The 24,541-nt window shown below is 43.4% G+C and overlaps 1 protein-coding gene across 1 annotated transcript in view; it reads left to right on the plus strand.

Annotated features, from left to right (window-relative positions):
* Positions 1–697: 697 nt before the first annotated feature.
* vash2 (vasohibin 2) overlaps positions 698–24,541 on the plus strand; it is a 40,315-nt gene continuing 16,471 nt past the window's right edge. The window contains exons 1-5 of the mRNA XM_041865252.2: positions 698–1,651; positions 8,685–8,773; positions 11,601–11,657; positions 12,102–12,176; positions 22,895–23,276. Of these exons, the coding sequence (XP_041721186.1) occupies positions 1,337–1,651; positions 8,685–8,773; positions 11,601–11,657; positions 12,102–12,176; positions 22,895–23,276 (918 nt within the window). The 5' untranslated portion in view covers positions 698–1,336. The remainder of the gene's footprint in view (positions 1,652–8,684; positions 8,774–11,600; positions 11,658–12,101; positions 12,177–22,894; positions 23,277–24,541) is intronic.

Genomic DNA, 24,541 nt, shown 5'->3' on the forward strand with positions numbered 1-24,541 from the left:
TGGGGTTTAGAACCAGCGACCTTTCGGTTACTGGCACAACGCTCTTAACCACTAAGCTACCTGCCGTGACAGTAACCTAAGTCATTGAAATGCTAGCATTAGGTTTTCCTAATACTGGAAAACGTGTAGAGAAAGTTAGACTAATAGTTAGAATGAGCGTTTGGCAGACATTGTCCAGAAGAGGGCATATTTGGCAAACTAACCCGTTACTGGAGTGCTTATTCTCATATTTCTAAACAAGTAACCTTGATATCCCACTAGGGCAATTTGATAAATAAATGAAATGTCCTCATATCATTTAACTATATTTATTTATTCTCTGCATTAATAATTTAGCATTTGATAATCTTGTACAATATGTAAACTGGTACATTGCTTGCTGAAACAAGCCAATAACCTTTTGCAAATAGCAACTGACCATTTCACGTCAGACACCACTGGTTAAACTGAATCGGGTGAAGTTGTTACATTGCAACACCGTTATAATAACAGTATCATTTTAAATGTATTGACCATAACAATGCCCAGGGTTGAGAAAAAAATCCAATTTGTTGCAAATTTCACTTGTTGACGCCCTCATCCGCAATCGTCACCAATCACAGCAAGGGACTCGTTCCTTATTTGGTATGGAGGCTACTTAAGTCCGCCTCTCTTTGTTGGTACAGCCAATCAAATCATTCAGAACACGGCTGGCTGACGGGGTTACGATAGGCAGAATAACATAGTGAAATCATTTATCCCTAAAGATTAACCATGTGATGGAGGTTTAAATTACCAAAAAGGAGTTTTCATCATGAGGACGAAGCTTTCGAATAGACAGCCTACTCGATATTGGGGAAATATGTAGTAGACTACGAACGGAACGGAATGCATAGCAGAGGTAATCTCTAGCTGTGGGAGTCAGTCGCCCCGGGCGCAGTGTTCTGAGCAAAAAATGAAGTTAGAGGGAGCCAAACCGTGAATATTCCGCTACGGGCAACAAGCAAACTACATGGTTATGAATTGTCCACACACTACGCGGTATTTTAGTCGGCTATGCTTTGCGTTTTGATTTCTTGCTAGCATATATCTTTCAGACTTTTTTAATGTCTACAGATTATGCTTAGCTGAATATGAAATGCATATTTTTTTATGTTGCATTTCTACCTATAAAGCTTGACACGTGCCATTTTTTAAATTTTCGTTTATATGTGATTTCAGTATCCATTATCTGGGTATAGGGGAGTGGATATTGGTACAGCAACATGTTTGTTATAGCAAACCTGGGTTATTGACAAAAGCAAGACGAATCATCACGGGCTGCCATCTGCCAGGACCCCCACTTTTGAATTGAACAATGACTGGACCCAACGCCACTAGCACTTGTTCATCTGCAGCTAAAATGGGGAGGCACCGATCCAAAAGCACCAGTGGCAGTACGTACTGCAACTCGAGCCCGGGTGCTGAATCTGCCACCCTTAGCACCCCCAACAACGCTGGACGTTCATCGGGAGAGGAAGAGGAGAAAGATGGGGGTGTGCTATTTTACGTGAACAGAACTGGTTTTCCCATTGAGGGTGTCACTTGGGAGAGGATGTGGACTCATGTGGCCAAAGTACACCCTGATGGACAAGACATTAGCAAGATAAGGAATGCTGCATACCTTCCTAAAGTAAGTATAGCCTAAAAGCCAGACAAATAAGCAGTTATATTGTCATACAATCCTGGGCAATTACCAAGTTATAACCAACAGACATATGTTTCATATTGCAATTCAACAGACATAATTTGAAATTCCATCTATGCAAAGAATTCATCAACCTGTTCACAGGACAATAGCAGGATGAGTTGAAGAGTTTAAAGTCGCTCTGGATAAGAGTGTCTGCTAAATGATGTAAATGTAAATGTAAAAGAGTTCCTCCTGAAAGTCTTTCTCTTTCCTAATTATCCTGTGGAGGAATGAATAATGAATTTAAGGCTATTTCAGCCTGCCCCTGGCCTCTAATAGGACACTCACTATATTGTCTCTGCGTAAATTCATCAGAGGCCAGACATAACTGGGACTGAGTGTCACCAAGCGGGGACCAGTGTTGAGAGCCTCTCTCTTGCTGTCACTGGTGGGAGTGGGACTGGGCTGAGAAAGGAGACACTGGAGCATCACTAATTGGTACACTGGAAATTAGTACATGTGATGGCAAATCCCAAATTCATAGCACACTGTAGGCTATATAAACAGCAGAGCATATGACAATGCACACAGGAATCTTTGTATTTGCCCCAGTCTGTGTCCTTTCTTGATGCTGCCTCTGTACTAGTTATTGGAATTATGACTAGAGGCTGTTTTAGTGTTTTATAGTATCACCAAGGGACAGTGACACTTTCTTTTATGTTCAGGGTTTCTTATGAACTACATTTTGGCAGTCCACAATAGCAGTATTTAGCTGAGAAACCTGTAGGCCTGCACAGTGCTGTGGGATTTCACTCTTGTCATATCATACCATTGTCCATCACACTGCCTTAATAACTGCCTTAATAAACAAATAAAAACACTATCTATAGACTACGCCTTAGTGAATAGGGGACTGTAGTTGTATTACGCATTGCTACGCCATACTACATAGCCTAATCTATGAATTTCACATGAATGGGAATACAGATATGCATCTGTTGGTCACAGATACCTTAAAAAAAGGTAGGGGCGTGGATCAGAAAACCAGTCAGTAGCTGGTGTGACCACCATTTGCCTCTTTTTCAGTTAATCAGACTGTTAATCAGACTGTTGATTGTGGCCTGTGGAATGTTGTCCCACTCCTCTTCAATGGCTCTGTGAAGTTACTGGATATTGGTTGGAACTGGAACACGCTGTCAAATATGTAGATCCAGAGCATCCCAAAAATGCTCAATGGGTGACATGTCTGGTGAGTATGCAGGAAATGGAAGAACTGGGACATTTTCAGCTTCCAGGAATTGTGTACAGATCCTGAGACAGTTTGTGCAGAAATTCTTCAGTTGTACAAACCCACAGTTTCATCAGCTGTCCAGGAGGCTGGTCTCAGACGATCCCGCAGGTGAAGAAGCCGGATGTGGAGGTCCTGGGCTGGGAAAGTTACACGTGGTCTGCGGTTGTGAGGCCGGTTGGACGTACTGCCAAATTCTCGAAAACGACATTGGAGGCTATGGTAGAGAAATGAACATTACATTCTCTGGCAACAGCTCTGGTGGACATTCCTACAGTCAGCATACCAATTGCACGCTCGCTCAAAACCTGAGACATCTGTGGCATTGTGCTGTGTGACAAAACTGCACATTTTAGAGTGGCCTTTTATTGTCTGCAGCACAAGGTGCACCTGTGTAAGGATCATGCTGTTTAATCAGCCTTGATATGCCACACCTGTCAGGTGGATGGATTATCTTGGCAAAGGAGAAATGCTCACTAACAGGGATGTAAACAAATTTGTGTACTACATTTTAGAGAAATACGTTTTTGTGCGTATGGAACATTTCTGGGATCTTTTATTTCAGCTCAGGAAACATGGGACCAACACTTTACATGTTGCGTTTATATATTTTTCAGTATATTAGTCTGTAATCCAAAACTGTTTTGAGAAACATAAATGGCCTAATAAGTGTGAAAGGAGAGTGGAGTCATTAATATCCCAGAAGTAACAGTGACCTATATTGAACCCTGCCTGAGATCTCCAGGTGCAGGTGTTGGGCTAGCTAACTCATTAAGGAAATTACAGCAAGGCAGCTCAGGGACAATCTCAAATCCAGGGCCAGCGTCTGGGTGACTGTGTGGAGGAATGAGCATTGCAGTGCTGTCTTTGGAGCTCAAATGTATTCATACAGTTGAAGTCGGAAGTTTACATACACCTTAGCCAAATACATTTCAACTCAGTTTTTCACAATTCTTGACATTTAATCCTAGTAAATTAACACTTTATTTTAAGAATGTGAAATGTCAGAATAATAGTAGAGAGAATGATTTATTTCAGCTTTTATTTATTTCATCACATTCCAGGTGGGTCAGAAGTTTACATACACTCAATTAGTATTTGGTAGCATTGCCTTTAAATTGTTTAACTTGGGTCAAATTTTGGGTAGCCTTCGACAAGCTTCCCACAATAAGTTGGGTGAATTTTGGCCCATTCCTCCTGACAGAGCTGGTGTAATTGAGTCAGGTTTGTAGGCCTCCTTGCTCGCACACGCTTTTTCAGTTCTGCCCATAAATTGTCTATAGGATTGAGGTCAGGGCTTTGTGATGGCCACTCCAATACCTTGACTTTGTTGTCCTTAAGCCATTTTGCCACAACTTTGGAAGTATGCTTGGGGTCATTGTCCATTTGGAAGACCCATTTGCGACCAAGCTTTAACTTCCTGACTGATGTCTTGAGATGTTACTTCAATATATCCACATAATTCTCCTTCTTCATGATGCCATCTATTTTGTGAAGTGCACCAGTCCCTCCTGCAGCAAAGCACCCCCACAGCATGATGCTGCCACCCCTGTGCTTCACGGTTGGGATGGTGTTCTTCGGCTTGCAAGCAACCCCCTTTTTCCTCCAAACATAACAATGGTCATTATGGCTAAACAGTTCTATTTTTGTTTCATCAGACCAGAGGACATTTCTCCAAAAAGTACGATCTTTCTCCCCATGTGCAGTTGCAAACCGTAGTCTGGCTTTTTTATGGCGGTTTTGGAGCAGTGGCTTCTTCCTTGCTGAGCGGCCTTTCAGGTTATGTCGATATAGGACTTGTTTTACTGTGGATATAGATACTTTTGCACCTGTTTCCTCCAGCATCTTCACAAGGTCCTTTGCTGTTGTTCTGGGATTGATTTGCACTTTTCGCACCAAAGTACGTTCATCTCTAGGAGACAGAACGCGTCTCCTTCCTGAGTGGTATGATGGCTGCATGGTCCCATGGTGTTTATACTTGCGTACTATTGTTTGTACAGATGAACATGGTACTTTCAGGCATTTGGAAATTGCTCCCAAGGATGAACCAGACTTGTGGAGGTCTACAATTTTTTTTCTGAGGTCTTGGCTGATTTCTTTTGAATTTCCCATGATGTCAAGCAAAGAGGCACTGAGTTTGAAGGTAGGCCTTGAAATACATCCACAGGTACACCTCCAATTGACTCAAATGATGTCAATTAGCCTATCAGAAGCTTCTAAAGCCATGACATCATTTTCTGGAATTTTCCAAGCTGTTTAAAGGCACAGTCAACTTAGTGTATGTAAACTTCTGACCCACTGGAATTGTGATACAGTGAATTATTAGTGAAGTAATCTGTCTGTAAACAATTGTTGGAAAAATTACTTGTGTCATGCACAAAGTAGATGTCCTAACCGACTTGCCAAAACTATAGTTTGTTAACAAGAAATTTGTGGAGTGGTTGAAAAACGAGTTTTAATGACTACAACCTAAGTGTATGTAAACTTCCGATTTCAACTGTATAGAGCTATAGGCTACAGATAGAATCCTGTGAAATCTCAAGCTGCATCTCCCTGCAGCACTGAATGCAAGCTAACACTCTGAGGAGGTGTGATCAAAGTGTGTCTCGTGATCCATTCATTGCATCCATTCATCTTACATTAAGAAAAGGGTTAGGATTTTAAGTATTTAGCCATTCATTGTTTTGTAAATTTGGTTCCACTGTCCCACCTAAATGGCATGTTGGTAAGAAGTTATCAGATTTAACTCTCCTGAAATACTGTATTCCTCTGTTATTCTCTATTGATGTTGTCAGGAATGGTAACACCACTGCTTGAGCTTTGTGCCCGTCCTTTGCCCTGATTATTTGAAGGGGTTGGTTATGAGCTAACTAATCCACCATCAGGGATTTGAGTCTAGGATAATCCCTATCGCCTAATTGTTTCCATAAAGCTTTGTACAGGAAACAAAACAGGCTTTCAGCCCAAATCCTTCCTTTCTGTTTCAAACGTACATTATACGCACCTCACCCTTACCGAAAAACTGGCTTCTGGAAAACAGATGTGGCAAATCTTTGGCCGATTTGATGCAAATTTGCAGCAAGCTCATATTTTGTTTTATAGCAAAACGTAGCAATTTTGCAGCGACTTGTGAATTTCTGGCAAACGATTCTGGGAAACTTGTGGTGAACATTCTACTGTTTGCTGCATATTTGTTGCAAACTCATTATGAATATGCGAATTAGATCAATTTTTCCGTTACTTTGTGTATTAACAACATTGAAATGTATTTTCTACATAAACCAAATCACATTGCGTCACGACAGGATTTGGTTAGAACTGAACTGATCTCCAAACGTGGTGCTACTGTATGAAGAATCATTTAGGTATTTGTTTTTGTTGCATTCCTATGGGAGAAGGTTCAAGCTAATGTTTTCTGGTAACTGTAAATAAGTAGTTACACAGGCTCTGCTTACATGCACATCACATGAAAACCGCAAGCTATCATGCTCTAAAGATAGTCTCTGACCAATGCCCAACTGTCTTCTTGAGAGAGACAAATGCCCAGGGTGTTTGGTGCTGCAGTCACATCTTGGCTGGATCTCTCAAGTTTCACTGATGTGCCCTGGGGATGTAAAGTTAGATTAGATCCACCACACAGGGGGGCAGGTCGCCTTTTTCCCCCACAGAAGACCTCTCTAAAGCTGGGGAAAAGATGCAGAAGGGGTGAGGGACAGCTGGACGGAAAGGGAGAAAGTCCCTCTTTGAACTATATTTTAATTCCTGCAGGTTCACCTGTGAGGAGCATACAGTACGGCTACAGACAGACCATGAATTGTCAGCCTCAGCCTTGCTCAGTGAGGTCGCCAGGTGTTAATACTATCCAGCTTACTGCAGTGCTGAGGCAGAAATTCTATCTACTTTTCAAAGCTTGTGCCACTGCCACAAGCTCTCCATTTCCTTCTGCGTAACTGTCCCCCTTTTATAAGAACCTCTTTCACACCTTATAATGAGGAATAAAGATGTGAATCACACACTCGTTCGTTCAGCTCCAGTAGTTCTCTGGGCTCCGCAGGGCGCCCTCCTCTTCTCCAGAGGGAAGGAGAGAAAGAGGCGCAGGAGGACAGCTAATTACACAGGGTGATTTGGGAGCACTGTGTGTTGCACTCAACTAAACACTAAACAGTAACACTGCATCTAAATAACAAAATCACTAGTGTTTTCATCAAATGTACATTGTTCTATTAATGATCAATGAAGTGTTATTACATTTCTATATGTGGTGTGGTAGGCTACACTTTGAGAAGATGGCTGATCCCAAGTAACTAGGAGGGCCCTTTCTCAGTTAGCACTCATTCTCTCATTGCTCTCTATGCTGTGGAGAGAGAGAGAGATAAAGAGAGGGAGAGAAGAAAGGAATCACCCCGTATTCCTTCCCTGACCCAGCAGAATTCTGTTCCGTTCCAGGCTCTCGGCAATGGAGATAGGGCTTGCGGGGCAATTGTTTGAGGGATTACTGAGAAATAAGACCCAATGCCACTGACTGCTGAATATTCCCCTCATCTTTCTGCTTTTCATTTCACTTGCACAGCTTTGATGTGATGCTTTTAAAATGAGGCTGTGTGCGGCAGGTAGCCTAGTGGTTAAGAGCGCTGGGCAAGTAACCGAAAGGCCGCTGGTTCACATCCCCGAGCCGACTAGGTGAAAAATCTGTTGATGTGCCCTTGAGCAAGGCACTCAACCCTAATTGCTGCTCTAAGTCTCTCTGGATAAGGGTGTCTACTAAGAGAGCTTAGCCATATCTGTTTGGGGTAGAGGGCTGACGAGCCCTATCTGTTGGGGGTAAAGGGCTGATGAGCCCTATCTGTTGGGGGTAGAGGGCTGATGAGCCCTATCTGTTGGGGGTAGAGGGCTGATGAGCCCTATCTGTTGGGGGTAGAGGGCTGATGAGCCAACCTGTTCGGGGTAGAGGGCCGATGAAGGACAAACCTAATCTTATTTTCATCTCACCTTGATGGGTTTGGGTTTCTCTTTTCCTCTCCACCCCCCACACAAAATATACACTTTTGCTATCTCTCACTCTCTCTTTCTCTTTGCCTGTCAGCCCTTTGATCCAGTGGCTGTATTGTTCTCTGTTGAGTCAGATACCACAGAAACCTGATTGATAGGACCAGTGTGTGTGTGTGTGTGTGTGTGTGTGTGTGTGTGTGTGTGTGTGTGTGTGTGTGTGTGTGCCATTGACTCATCAGAGAAATAGACCAAAACATTATTACCTAGAAAGCCTAATATCCTGGAAAGGAAATGTCTTGACTCTTGATCTATCACCTCAGGCTTTCCAAGTAGAACGTAGTAGAGTTGTGTGACTGAGCCAGAGGGCTAAACTCTTTGTCTTGAGCCTGAGACCAGACTCTTCAGATAAGCTAATTCCAGCTCTGTTGAGAGAAACAACCCAGAGGAAATTACATGGCTTTATGTCTACTGTGCCCCCTGGGCCTCCTTCCTGTACACACACACACACACACACACACACACACACACACACACACACACACACACATGCAGTACATGTGTTTTTCTGGTTCTGAGTCAATGACTGTACAGTAAAAAGGAAGCCAAACATTTTATGAGCCAAATTCCAAGGCATGTCAGAGGAAGCACAGCACCAGTCATAGTCATTACAGCTGTTTTACAGAGTTTCTCAATATTGCCACATGTTTATGTTTCCACCACCAAGATAAACTCTAACAGTCTTTCTTTGTCAACTTACAGCACCCTGTGCCATCGGTCCCCAACTTCAAGCCCTCCATGTCTGTCCCTGATTGGCTGCTGGCCATCCAGAACTACATGAAGACACTGCAGTATCCTTTCCCTGCCGAGCCCGTAACCTGCCACCACCCCTCCCTTCCCCTCCTCTCTCATCCCCTGTTCACAGAACACACTGAGAAGAGCAGCCTGGCCTCAGAGCCAAGACGTATGATACCTACTAATGGTCTAGTTACTTTAGACAGAAACAAAAGTAGGGAGGTTGGTCGGGGAGGATGGGTAGGTGTAATCCGTGACCTTCTAGCAATCCAAAGGTTGCGTGTTCGATTAGCGTCGGGGACAACTGTAGCATTTTAGCTAACCCTTCCCCAAACCCTTGTTCTAACCTTAACCCAATTCACCTAACCTGCTACGTAAATTCACCTAACCTTTGTAGCTTTAGTTCGCCTAACCACCAACGTAAATTCTCCCCATAATTCTCCTCTGTTGTTATGACGCAACAAGCAACCTGGTCTCAGAGAAAGACATATAAAACTATACGCCCTCCAGGATGTATGATAAGTTAAACCATCCAATTCGTATGTTATTGTACGACCGGATAAGGTGTATGAAACTATACGTCCTCTAATTTGTATGATATTGTACGACCGCTAGACCATTCATAATTTAACATAACGTAACATATCATACTAAATGGAGTGTCACAGATTTACATACAGAATAATAAGAATTGCCCTGAGACCACGTTGAGAAGAGAGAAGCCACAGTACCTGTTAGCACACAGTGTCCTCCTATAGCTCATTACAGATGAATGTGCACCGCTGCTCTTTTCACACTGTTTTAATTCACTCTGGAGCCCTGGGAGTTGTACTGTATGTATGCAGTGTGTTAGCTAGCTAACACTTTCAAGGTTTTCAGGTGGGCTTAATTTTTTGTGATTGTAGCCAGGGGAGTGCAGGTGCACCAACTGCCATAGCAACAGGTGCTCACTGGGTCTGTAAACAATGTCACAGTACCTTTAATGCCCATAATAAATATGATCCATGATGCACCACTGTGGGGTCAAGAAGCGGTCAGCGCTTTACAAAAAACGACCAGTTGCCCCTCTTAATAAAAAACCTCCCAACAACTGTCAATTAACTGTCAACTTCACTTTGTTCACTAGAGTAGACACATTCAGGTGGAGAGTGGACATAGTCTTCAAATTAATTTGAGTTAACTTGACACACAACAGTGAGGAAATACATAAATGAATTAGGTCTTCAAGGTACAGTTACATTTCTCTCAAACATTCATAAACCCGTAGCCTACATTACATGAACCTGATCTCAGAAACGTCCACCATTTCCCTCTCATCCACACTTATATATTCTTCCAGACCCCTATGAATGCCACTTAGGGAGCGATCGAAATGTACACAATTGTTACCCAGAGGAAAATGGGGGAGGGTCATGCTTTTTCAATTTCAGTCAGGGGGAAGGTTTAGTATGTTTTAATTAAGTCCAGGGGAGGGTCATGTAATTTGTAATCGATTAAATGTCATATTGCTCAGTGTTTGAGAATGAGTTGCTTATTATAGTATCTCGATGTGTGCCCGAGATGCCCCTTATCCCTGATTCTCTGCTGGGCACGCAATATCAAGTGCGTCTAGTGTGATCTCAATAAAATGATCCATAGCCTAGGCTATATGAAGAGCATGCTCGAAGAAGCACAGGGCAAAGTAATATTTGAAGAAAATGTACTTCCTTCCTGAGTTTTTGCGCTGCTGGGATGGTGTATTTAAAACTAGGCTACACTGCATTACACACTGCAATGGATAGGCTATCCCAATCATGAGCCCTGGCCTGCCCTGCTCTTGCTGATGTAAACCCTTTTGTACTGCCTAACCAATGACTGTGCTGTGTACGGTGGCAGTTCAGGAGGCGAGTCAAAGGCGTCTTCAGATTATATAGAGTACCAGTCAAAAGTTTGGACGCACCTACTCATTGAGATTCTTCAAATAGCCACCCTTTGCCTTGATGACAGCTTTGCACACTCTTGGCATTCTCTCAACCAGCTTCACCTGGAATGCTTTTCCAAAAGTCTTGAAGGAGTTCCCACAGATGCTGAGCACTTGTTGGCTGCTTTTCCTTCACTCTGTGGTCAACTCATCCCAAACCATCTCAATTGGGTTGAGGTTGGATGATTGTGGAGGCCAGGTCATCTGGTTTGTCTCTATGACATCCAGAGGCTGCACTACAACCTTCTATAGCCCAGGAGACAAAACATGGACTGCTTGAGAAGTAATGTGTGATTCTGTCACTATCAATTGACGTTTGACATTTCAACAGGCTATTAAACAACATACTAACTCTAAATCAGTCAGGAGCAAGCCAGGTAGCCTAAGAAGGAACACAAATGAATTATTTAGGCTATATTATTATTATTTCAAGGCTATAGCCTGCCATATAAGAAATCAATTGTGAAGAATTTGTGACACGCTACAGGCTGGCAGGAGCTCTCAGCATTTCAACAACACTTCAATAACATGCCTATACATTTTGCATTTAGGCTGTATTGAATTGCATTTATATATATTACTTAGAATTAAATAATAATGAAACGAAAAATGCCTTATTAGGCTATACAGTCATTTAGAAACACGAGTTTGGCCAGTCTTTGGTTTGAGGATCAAATCAAATGAAATCAAACTTGGCTGTCCTAGGAGTGAGGGTAAATGGTAGGCATGTTCTCTGCTATCCACTTTATGTTTAAATTATTATTTTGGGTACAATGGAGAGTCACTTGTTTTCTTTCAAGTGTTCAGGGAGGGTCGGGTAAAAATATATTTTACTGAAGGGAGGGCAATCCATTTTCATTTCAGAGAGGTTCTCCAGGTATCCCTCATCATAAATAACGTACATTCCCTTAACTGTCTGTCAGATACAATCACACAGGAACTCAGTTCTTTGAGATAAGGAAAACTAGACCATTGTGTGGGTAAGTGAGGCTGTGAGGCCATTTCTGTGGTATTTTCATTGGTTTTCTTTGGCTGCCGCTACTTTACAGAGCCAGGAGAGAGGTCCCACTACTCTGTGAATCCACATTTGTCTGTAGAAGAATATAGGCCAGTTCAGATGTTCAAAATAGCCATCCTCTGCCTCTGTCTGTGTCCTTCACCCTGAGTACACATGCTAGGTGCATGTACTGCAAAAACAGCCAGGACATTTAACGTTTTATAGAAAATAAGTAAAAGGGGTCATTGTATTTAGAAGATGGTGTTTTCATTAATGTGCTTGGCTTGTACTTGACACAATCAAACAGGGGTTTGTTGTAATCCTGTTTGGTGAGATAATACCATTGTGTCATCTTCTGCATAAAGCACCAAAGAGGACTTTGTATGAAACAATAATATTCTCTACAATCATCTCTGTTCCCTTTCAGGTTGATGGAGACTGCGAGAGAAATGATCAGGGAATCTCTTCCAATCAAATGCCTTGAAGCTGTCATCCTTGGAATGTATCCTTTCATCGTCTGTAGGCACAGTCAGAGATACACATTAACCAGTGGGAGTTGGAGCTGATCTGTTTCAGGTCAGGATGTCCCCGATGAAACTCTTGAAATCAATGAGACATGTAGTCTAATGTTCCCCCTTAGGCTCAATAAGGCTCACAGATTTCCCTGTTGCTAGGAAACAAGAGTCTAAAAGTTGAAAGCGTAACTTCCCTCCTTGCATATAGTCAGACAGGCAGAGCAAACTTTCTGCAGCGTCTCACACATTGCCTTTTAGAGCCGCTTGGCTGCTGGGCCTTTTCACAAACGGTTACTGTCACGCTTAGGTGCACACAGGTTTATCCTCGGTCAAGGTTGCAGGCAGCCTGGACATTCACGCTGCAGGCTTGTCTCACTTATGGAGAAAGACAGGCTTTTCTCTAGGTTTATGTCATAGGCTTAAAGCTGTAATCCTTAATGGTGAAACTGCTACAACAAACACTGTTTTTTCCCTCGTACATCATAGCACGCGTAAGCAGCATATGTAATGCAATTTGTTTTACCTTGTTGCGCGATACTCCCCCAGCGCTCCTCACTTCTGCTTCGTCAACAAAACAAAAACAATAACGGCCGTGGTACTGTCCATTTGTAGCTTGTTTTTGGACACAGGTCCAGGAATGGCTAAAGGATTGCAATATTTACCTGGAGCTAACCTTGCAGATAGCATTACTGGGTGATCTGAAAAGTCATAGTCAATCGATCAATAATATAATAATACTTTTAGCAAAAAAAAATATTTTCAATTTACAATCTGTAAAAACAATGAGAATAGAAAGGTTCAGAACTTTTGTGAAACATCACAGTACAGTTGAAAAATATATGGCAAATAGAATTCCTATATGGATGGTGTTAAGAGATAGATGGGTGGTGTTGAATGGAGTTGAAGGATGGGACTAATAACAACTAATAACAAGATAACTAATAATGTAAGCATACTGTGTCCATAATAAGTATATAGGTTGTAGGTTGGGAGCTTTTGTGAAAGAGCACAGTTAGAAAGAAATGGCATATAGAAGCAAACCGGATGGACATCATGAAAATGATCGGAGAGGTTGATAGTAGAAGAAGTTCCGGAAAAAAATAAAATATATATATAATTATTGTAAAATTGACTGTGTCCATAAAATGTATATAGTATGTATAAGCTGGAAGTAGAGGCCTAAGCATTGTTGTTCACTAGTTTACTCCAATTAGGGAAGGGGTGGTGAGGTTGGAAAGTAATAAAGGGGAATATATATATATAAAAAAAAAAAGGATATGTATGTGTATGTATGTATGTATGTATGTGTATGTATGTATGTATGTGTGTGTGTATGTGTGTATGTGTGTATGTATGTATGTATGTATGTATGTATGTATGTATGTGTGTATATATGTATATATGTATATGTATTTATATATGTGTGTATATACATACATATACATATATATATAAACATGGGGGATTGGAAGTGATGCAGACAATTACATTGATGGAAGTTACAATCTATCTGCAATATTAAGCTGATCTACTCCATAAAAAAAAAGATTATTAGCTCAATGATGCTTTCACTTGCAACCGACAGTGTTTCATCTCCTAGATGGGAGCCAGCCAAGCTGTATGCTAAGATTCAAAACCAGTTGATAAGTTCAGATACTCACTGACTCACTCAGTTCATGCATCATTAACAGGTATATAAAGAGATGCTCAGTTGTTACAGCATGGCTCTTAGTTCTGTTCTGTTAATGGTTGAGTAAATGGAGCGTAGTATACTCGTGTTATCTTATGATACAACCTCTGTTGGCCCTCAAGATCAACTACCACAGCCTTGTCTTTGTGTTGAGCTTAAACCACCGGTAGTATGCTGCATTATTAGGACCCACCAAGGCAGATTCCTCTACTGCAGATTCTGAGAACAGTAGCTAAAGATGCTTATCGCAGAGAGGAGAAACAGAGTTTATGATTAAAAAAGAACGATAATCTAACTCTGTTTCATCAGGTCTTGGACATAATTTCTTCAACCTTTTGATCAACCAGCGTCATTAACCAGAACCTGGATTTAGAAGACATGAAATCATGTGATTTAGTAAATGGAAAGAGGAGAAATGCCAAGTTCCCTTTAATTAAACTCTGGATGCTCTTATCATTGTTAAGTATTTTTTTTTATATCTATTCTTTAGGCCAGGGTTTCCCAAACTGGGTTCTGGGGCCCCCCCTCGGTGCACATTCTGGTTGTTGCCCTATCACTACACAGCTGATTCATATTTATTGTGGGCCATCTCCCACACAGAGCATCATGGCGACAGCGCAAGCGGTTGTCTTAATCTTCCAAACACTGAAAGAGTGTTTGTCATATAACTGGAGATATGCTGTTCTGTTGGAGAACGGCTTAGGGGGCAGTTAACAGGCGTGTAATTAATATTTTCAATGTCTCCCTGGAGTTTGCCCAGCTCAGGTGTCAAAGCAGCAGTGAGCGTGGGGGGTAGAGCTGCTAGAGCTAGTAAACACAGGCCTTATAGAGTCATACGTCGCTTAGCTTGGTTTCCATGGTAACGGTAATCCTCCCCAGGTGACGGAAAGAGTGCTTGCCTGGTGGCAGATAAGAGGACTTGAGGAAGGATGCTACTGTTGGGGTTGATTGCATGCCATGCATCATGGGTAATGTGATCTTGTTGTAGTTAATAGCCCATGAATTATAGAGAAGCAATGAGGGGACTCCCTGTGTGTGTGTGTGTGTGTGTGTGTGTGTGTGTGTGTGTGTGTGTGTGTGTGTGTGTGTGTGTGTGTGTGTGTGTGTGTGTGTGTGTGTGTGTGTGTGTGTGTGTGTGTGTGTGTGTGTGTGTGTGTGTGTGTGTGTGTGTGTGTGTGTGTGTGTGTGTGTGTGTGTGTGTGTGTGTGTGTGTGTGCGCGCGCACGCACGCACGCACGCACGCACGCACGTGTAGACAGACCCAGCTGCCACAGGGGAGGACAGAGGGGCTTTCTTTTTTTAGGAGTGGTTGTAGTTCCGGATTTTCTGGGACCTGGAAGTTTTGTACTAAAGATACAGAGATTTGAGAAAGAAGTTTCCAGAGGGGCGGCGCAGGGGCAAGAACTCCTCATTTGTAGCCTCTGCCTTCTTTTTTTCTGTTGCTCTAACCGTCGCCTCGGTGAATAATCACACCAACGTTCTACAACAGACGCCACGATGCGCTCGCTACTCTGTGAAAAAACAAGGTGTCAGAACAAAGTCTTCTTTCTGAGGGAGATTATTTCTGCTGTCTGGCTGCGGGATGTTTCTCATGCGAAAACACAATGTGCTGATGTGTGACTCATCAACATGTTCATGTCAACCATAACCTCTACTCATGGTGTTTCCTGTCCTGTGGGGATATTACATAATACCTGTCACACTTCTCTCAAACCTCAAGAGCTTTTTTCTTCAAATGGGATATGCCAACTTGATTTACTTGAGGCTTCCTCTGTGAATATTGCTATACAAGAACATTGCTTGTGAAACACGACTCATGAACGTATACGAATGCTACAGAGACGCCTTTTAATTATGGATGTTGTGTTCATTGTCATTGCGGCAGGAGAAAGAGAATCCCCAAAGCAGCCGTCAAACTGGTGGTGAAGCTCTGTCGGCTGGCCTGTATGATTATTTAATGAGAGGACTGTGCTGTGCTGTGGATGGTGGGGTGTTGAGATGACGGACAGGCGCTCTAGCCATTGAGAGGGCTTGGAGTGGATGGTTGCTGGTAGCTGAGGAGAGACAGAGCCAAACCACAAACCAATCAGTGTGTCCTGAAATGTGCTCCCTCTCTCACATCCATTGTGTTCTCTCACCCACAGTGGCAGCTTGTGATGTTACTGCACAACACTGCAGAGTGAGGGCGCAGCTAAACAGCCTGCTTACTGAAAACATGAGGCATCAATAAATAAGGATGCTGATACGGATGAATAGATCATAGATGCATAATAGATGTATGGACGATGGTGGTATTAACATCAGAGTGCTACTCAGGCTAGAAGTTCTAGAAGTCTTGTATAAAGGGTTCACACTTCAGTATATGTTATTGGCCCAGTCAGTCGGGTTGAATTCGCCAGTCGCTCGTTACTGGTCATTAGGTCACTGACACACACAGTGGATTTTCCTGTTCCTGTGTGTGTCACTATACTGCCTCTACTGCCTCAGGCCCTTGGTGGTCCCAGATAACCCAGCTCCACAACCCACCAAGTCCCCCTTCGTCCCCCTCTTCCCTGGGCAGGACAGATTAATCCAGTCTGCCTCATCGTGTGTCGCCCAGCCACGCTGCAATGGATCCACAGGCCAGTTACATAAAAGTTCTGGGGAGCGACTACCACAGATGGAGTATAGGTCCCAGGGAGAATGAGGCTAGCCTAGTGTGCTGTGTGAGGCACTAGATTCCACGTTAGGACACCACAGCAGGAAAGAAAGAAAAACAGTCTTTGAGTTTGATTTTGAGTCTGGTTGCTTTCAAATGATAGGTCCTCACTTTTATTGGAAAAGGGCCTTAGTCTTTTTGTGATGGTATCCTGTCCTATGACGCGCTGATTTGGAATGAATTAATGTTGAGAATGTGAATGTCTTGTGAAATGTCTTGTGAAAGATGTACTGTTTCTGCAGAGATGTTCAACAGTCTGTTTGTTGTACTGGGGCTGTTATAATGAATATGCCTCCTCTCAGCTTTGAGCCCTCTCATTGACTCCCTCCATTAGCTGATTGATTTAGAGATAGTGTGAGTGTGAGTGTGTTTGTGTTCAAAGTCAATGCCAGTTAGCTAATGAGTTTATGGAAATATAATGCATTTCTGAGAGGGCTTAACACTGGCTTGCATACACCCTTCTCTCTCTCTCTGCTGCTGCTTGTAAACAGCAGTAAACATCAAGTAATCACCATTCAGGAGATAATTAGAAAGTATTACATCTCTGAAAACGTTTAAGTTATTGTTGATGATGCTAATGATGCTAACCCCCTTGATCATGGGGCTTAAGCTCTGTCCTATGTCCTTCTCTCTCCATCACTCTCTCTCTGTCTCTCTCTCTCTCTCTCTCTGTCTTAAAAATATCCATTTAGTAGACCGTATTAAATTCCCTGAAACTGTTGTTGTTGCTAATCATGTCAGTTGCTTTCAAATTATACCATCTGGACAAGAGGAATACCTATGCAAGAATGCTGTTCATTGACTATAGCTCAGCATTCAACACCATAGTACCCTCCAAGCTCATCATTAAGCTTGAGGCCCTGAGTCTGAACCCCGCCCTGTGCAACTGGGTCCTGGACTTCCTGACGGGCCGCCCCCAGGTGGTGAAGGTAGGAAACAACACCTCCACTTCGCTGATCCTCAACACTGGGGCCCCACAAGGGTGCGTGCTCAGCCCACTCCTGTACTCCCTGTTCACCCATGACTGCGTGGCCAAGCACACCTCCAACTCAATCATCAAGTTTGCAGACGACACAACAGTAGTAGGCTTGATTACCAACAATGACGAGACAGCCTACAGGGAGGAGGTGAGGGCTCTGGGAGTGTGGTTCCAGGAAAATAACCTCTCACTCAACGTCAACAAAACAAAGGAGATGATCTTGGACTTCAGCAAACAGCAGAGGGTGCACCCCCCTATCCACATCGACGGGACCGCAGTGGAGAAGGTGGAAAGCTTCAAGTTCCTTGGCATACACATCACTGACAAACTGAAATGGTCCACCCACACAGTGTGGTGAAGAAGGCGCAACAGAGCCTCTTCAACCTCAGGAGGCTGAAGAAATTTGGCTTGGCACCTAAAACCCTCACAAACTTTTACAGATGCACAATTGAGAGCATCCTGTTGGGCTGTATCACCGCCTGGTATGGCAACTGCACCGCCCACAAACGCAGGGCTCGCTAGAGGGTGTGCCGAACGCATTACCGGGGGCAAACTACCCGCCCTCCAGGACACCTACAGCACCCGATGTCACAGGAAGGCCAAAAGGATCATCAAGGACATCAACCACCCGAGCCACTGCCTGTTCACCCCGCTATCATCCAGAATGCGAGGTCAGTACAGGTGCATCAAAGCTGGGACCGAGAGACTGAAAAACAGCTTCTATCTCAAGGCCATCATACTCTTAAATAGCCATCACTAGCACATTAGAGGCTGCTGCCTATAGACATAGACTAGAAATCACTGGCCACTTTAAGAAATGGAACACTAGTCACTTTAATAATGTTTACATATCTTGCATTACTCATCTCATATGTATATACTGTATTCTATACTATTCTACTGTATCTTAGTCCATGCCGCTCTGTCATTGCTCATCCATATATGTACAGTACCAGTCAAAGGTTTGGACACGCCTACTCATTCAAGGATTTTTCTTTATTTGTACTATTTTTTACATTGTAGAATAATAGTAAATACATTAAAACTATGAAATAACACATATGGAATCATGTAGTAACCAAAAAAGTGTTAAACAAATCAAAATTTATTTTATATTTGAGATTTTTCAAATAGCCACCCTTTGCCTTGATGACAGCTTTGCACACTCTTGGCATTCTCTCAACCAGCTTCAGCTGGAATGCTTTTCCAACAGTGTTGAAGGAGTTCCCACATATGCTGAGCACTTGTTGGCTGCTTTTCCTTCACTCTGCGGTTCGACTCATCCCAAACCATCTCAATTTGGTTGAGGTCGGGGGATTGTGGAGGCCAGGTCATCTGATGCAGCACTCCATCACTCTCCTTCTTGGTAAAATAGCCCTTACACAGCCTGGAGGTGTGTTGGGTCATTGTCCTATTGAAAAACAAATGATAGTCCAACTAAGCCCAAACCAGATGGGATGGCGTATCGCTGCAGAATGCTGTGGTAGCCATGCTGGTTAAGTGTGCCTTGAATTCTAAATAAATAACAGACAGTGTCATCAGCAAAGCACCCCCACACTATAACACCTCCTCCTCCATGCTTTACGGTGGGAAATACACATGCGGAGATCATCCGTTCACCTACACCGTGTCTCACAAAGACTCAGCGGTTGGAACGAAAAATCTCAAATTTGGACTCCAGACCAAAGGACAAATTTCCACCGGTCTAATTTCCATTCCTCGTGTTTCTTGGCCCAAGCAGTTCTCTTCTTATTATTGGTGTCCTTTAGTAATGGTTTCTTTGCAGCAATTCGACCTTGAAGGCCTGATTCACACAGTTCCCTCTGAACAGTTGATGTTGAGATGTGTCTGTGACTGAGGCTGGTAACTCTAATGAACTTATCCTCTGCAGCAGAGGTAACTCTGGGTCTTCCATTCCTGTGGCGGTCCTCATGAGAGCCAGTGTCATCATAGCACTTGATGGTTTTTGCGACTGCACTTGAAGAAACTTTCAAAGTTCTTGAAATGTTCCGTATTGACTGACCTTCATGTCTTAAAGTAATGATGGACTGTCGTTTGCCATAATATGGACTTGGTCTTTTACCAAATAGGGTTATTGTCTGTATACCCCCCTACCTTGTCACAACACAACTGATTGGCTCAAATGCATTAAGACGGAAAGAAATTCCACAAATTAACTTTTAAAATAAAATAAAATAAAATGTTATTTGTCACATACACGTGTTTAGCAGATGTTATTACGGGTGTAGCGAAATGCTTGTGCTTCTAGCTCCGACAGTGCAGTAATATCTAAGAAGTAATATCTAAAAAATTTCACAACATATACCCAATACACACAAATCTAAGTAAGGAATGGAATTTAAGAATATATACATATATGGACAAGCAATGACAGAGCGGCATGGACTAAGATACAGTAGAGTATTATAGAATACAGTATATACATATGAGATGAGTTATGCAAGATATGTAAACATTATTAAAGTGACTAGTGTTCCATTTCTTAAAGTGGCCAGTGATTTCAATAGGCAGCAGCAGCAGCCTCTAATGTGCTAGTGATGGATATTTAACAGTCTGATGGCCTTGAGATAGTTGTGTCGTCTGCAAACTTGATGATTGAGTTGGATTCGTGCTTGGCCACGCAGTCATGGGTGAACAAGGAGTACAGGAGGGGGCTGAGCACGCACCCTTGTGGAGATGTTGTTTCCTATCTTCACCACCTGGGGGCAGCCCGTCAGGAAGTCCAGGACCCAGTTGCACAGGGTGGGGTTCAGACCAAGGGCCTCAAACTTAATGATGAGCTTGGAGGGTACTATGGTGTTGAATGCTGAGCTATAGTCAATGAACAGCATTCTTACAGAGGTGTTCCTCTTGTCCAGATGGGATAGGGCAGTGTGCAGTGTGATGGCGATTGCATCGTCTGTGGATCTATTGGGGCGGTAAGCAAATTGAAGTGGGTCTAGGGTGACAGGTAAGGTAGAGGTGATATGATCATTGACTAATATCTCAAAGCACTTAATTTTGACAGAGGTGAGTGCTACGGGGCGATAGTCATTTAGTTCAGTTACCTTTGCTTTCTTGGGTACAGGAACAATGGTGGCCATCTTGAAGCATGTGGGACAGCAGACTGGGATAGGGAGGGATTGAATATGTCCGTAAACACACCAGCCAGCTGGTCTGCGCATGCTCTGAGGACGTGGCTAGGGATGCCGTCTGGGCCGGCAGCCTTGCGGGGGTTAACATGCTTAAATGTCTTACTCACGTCGGCCACGGAGAAGGAGAGCCCACAGTCCTTGGTAGTGGGCCGTGTCGGTGGCACTGTGTTATCCTCAAAGCGGGCGAAGAAGGTGTTTAGCTTGTCTGGAAGCGTGACGTCGGTGTCGGCGACGTGGCTGGTTTTCCTTTTGTAGTCCGTGATTGTCTGTAGACCCTGCCACATACGTCTCGTGTCTGAACCATTGAATTGCGACTCCAATTTGTCTATATACTGATGTTTTGCCAGTTGAATTTCCTTGCGGAGTGAGTAGCTACACTGTTTGTATTCTGCCATATTCCTAGTCACCTTGCCATGATTAAATGCGGTGGTTCGCGCTTTCAGTACTGCCATCTATCCACGGTTTCTGGTTAGGGTAGGTTGTAATAGTCACAGTGGGCACAACATCTCCTATACACTTCCTGATAAACTCAGACACCGTTTCAGTGTATTCATCTAAATTATTTTCGCAAGCTACCTGGAACATATCCCAGTTCGCGTGATCAAAACAATCTTGAAGCGTGGATTCCGATTGGTCAGACCAGCATTGAATAGTCCTTAGCACGGATACTTCCTGTTTGAGTTTCTGCCTATAGGAAGGGAGGAGCAAAATGGAGTCGTGGTCAGATTTGCCGAAAGGAGGGCGGGGGAGGGCCTTATAACCATCCCGGAATTTCGAATAGCAATGGTCAAGGATTTTAGCAGCCAGAGTACAACAGTCGATATGTTGATAGAACTTCGGCAGCCTAGTCCTCAAATTTGCTTTGTTAAAATCCCTGGCTACAATAAATGCAGCCTCAGGATATGTGGTTTCCAGTTTGCATAAAGTCCAGTGAAGTTCTTTGAGGGCCGTCGTGGTATCGGCTTGAGGGGGGATATACACGGCCGTGACTATAACTTAAGAAAATTATCTTGGGAGATAATACGGTCGGCATTTGACTGTGATGTATTCTAGGTTGGGTGAACAAAAGGACTTGAGTTCCTGTATGTTACTACAATTACACCATGAGTCGTTAATCATGAAATACACACCTCCGCCCTTCTGCTTCCAGGAGATATATTTATTTCTGTGTGCGATGAGCTGAGAACCCATCTGGCTGGACCGATTTCGACAGAATATCCCCAGAGAGCCATGTTTCCGTGAAACAAAGTATGTTACAGGCCCTGATGTCTCTCTGGAAAGAAATCCTTGCCCTGAGCTTGTCGACTTTGTTATCCAAAGACTGAACATTAGCGAGTAGTATACTTGGAAGCGGTGGGTGGTGTGCGCGCCTCCTAAGTCGAACCAGCAGGCCGCTCTGAGTGCCTCTCATCCGGTGGCGATGTTTTGGGTCAGCCGCTGGAATCAGTTCAATTGCCCTGGGGAGAGCAAACAAAGGATCTGCTTCGGGAAAGTCGTATTCCTGGTCGTAATGCTGGTGAGTTACCGCCGCTCTGATATCCAATAGTTTTTCCTGGCTGTATGTAATGATACAAAACACTTTCTGAGCTAAGAATGTAAAAAATTATACATAAAAATACAAAATAGTGCAAAGTTTCCTAAGAGCTAGTCGCGATGCCGCCATCTTTGTCGGCGCCAGAAGGCACACCTGTTAATTGAAATGCATTCCAGGTGACTACCTCATGAAGCTGGTTGAGAGAATGGCAAGAGTGTGTAAAGCTGTCATCAAGGCAAAGGGTGGCTATTTGAAGAATCTCAAATATAAAATATATTTTGATTTGTTTAACACTTTTTTGGTTACTACATGATTCCATATGTGTTATTTCATAGTTTTGATGTCTTCACTATTATTCTACAATGTAAAAAATAGTACAAATAAAGAAAAACCCTTGAATGAGTAGGTGTGTCCAAACTTTTGACTGGTAGTGTATATATTCTTAATTCCATTCCTTACTTAGATTTGTGTGTATATGTATATGGGTATATGTTGTGAAATTGTTAGATATTACTTGTTAGATATTACTGCACTGTCGGAGGTAGAAGCACAAGCATTTCGCTACACCCGCAAAAACATGTGCTAAACACGATTTGATTTGATGATTTGATTTGATTTGAGTTAACATCCTTGACACAGGCTGCGTCAGCTACCTGACCAACGGGCTGACCTCGGTGGAGCGTTTTCCCATCAGCTTCAAGACCCAGTTCTCAGGGAACCACTTCCACCACGTGGTGCTGGGCGTTTACTGCAACGGACGTTATGGCACACTGGGCATGAGCCGCCGCCAAGACCTCATGGACAAGGCTCTGACCTTCCGCACGCTCAGCGAGCTGGTGTTGGAGTTCGAGGACTCGTACCGCCGCTACCAGCACACCCTGAAGAAGGTGAAGATCGGCCTGTACGTGCCCCACGACCCGCACGTCTTCCAGCCCATTGAGTGGAAGTACCTGGTGCTCAACGCCGCCCGTCTGGGGAGAGAGGACATGAGGAAGGAGCTGGAGAAGCATGGCCGAGACATGAGGATGAAGGTGAGATATTGTTGTCCTACTTTCTCACATTTTCTCACATGGGCAGACATGAGAGGTCATATGTGTCAAACTTGATTACTTGATGCCTCACTGCCATCCATTCATACATGTCCTGTGTTTAGTATCTACAATGCTGTATCTCCCAAGTCTTTGAAAAATACTAGGAAGTTTAGGGTACAATATACACTTTGAACTCTGTTAGGGTGAAAAAGTTCACCACAATACATTAGCTCTCTAGTCTACTGTCCCGGGGTCATCCCTGAGGGAACGTTCAACTCGTTAGTGTTGCTTTGGCTTGGCGTCCGTCTGGAACGGCGTCACGTCATAGAATTCCCCCCCAGTTCCCTGTCTGAAAGCAGGGCGGCCGCCACGGAGAGTCAAAGGGTGTAATATGAGCCTTCAGGGATAATTAAGGCCAGAGTTCCCCTCAGTGGAGAAGAGAGAGAAAGAGAGAGGCAGAGAGATAGGGAGAGAAAGAGAAAAGGAGAGAGAAATGGAGAGAGAGATAGAGAGTGAGAGGCTGTCTGGCTGGTTGGACTGCGTATCCCAGATTCCCTTGTATTAGCTGTAGCGTGGTGGTAGCTAGTGGTGTTGGGAGATGGTCAGAGGATGGTGCGTCTGGGGCTGACTAAAAAAGCAACAGTAAATGTAGGTCAGTTCCCAGCTGCCCAGCGCTGGAGACACAGCCTTGACCTCTGTGTTTGACCCTCGTTAGCTGTACATAGTTAATGTGAGTCGTGTGAACACTGAAATTGTACATTCTTACAGTGCTTACCAAAAATGTGTCAGTGTATCAATAGATATCACTGTATTTCTGGAAGCTGAAAAATTCACCACCACCCTTTCACTTAATCTTTTTAGAACTAGTAATAGTGCTATTAGTGTAAAAAACACTTTTCTCATTTGAATTAATCAATTTAGGGGTCATTTTTCATTGAAAATGCTCAAAAACCAGTTGGGAAATGTCTCTAGTGTGTTTTCTATGCAGAACTCAGACAGAGAGCTTGCATTTCATATAGGAGACCATTGTCTGTCCTTATAACCCTCCCCCACTACAGCACACACATCCTTACATCTATCACCAACCTTATGACTAACATCCTGCATATGCTTTCAGCTGCATGTGGTTTCTGGAGCACGGAATATGAGCTACTTCCTGTGTATTCATTCCAGGAAATCATGATCCCTCTCCAGTCTCTTCTCCAAATGTTGGTCAGGAGTGAGCTCTCATTAGGTTTCTACCAGAACAGGGTGACCATGAAACT

The sequence above is a fragment of the Coregonus clupeaformis genome, chromosome 36 (genome assembly GCF_020615455.1).
Source record: "Coregonus clupeaformis isolate EN_2021a chromosome 36, ASM2061545v1, whole genome shotgun sequence".
Classification (NCBI taxonomy): Eukaryota; Metazoa; Chordata; class Actinopteri; order Salmoniformes; family Salmonidae; genus Coregonus; species Coregonus clupeaformis.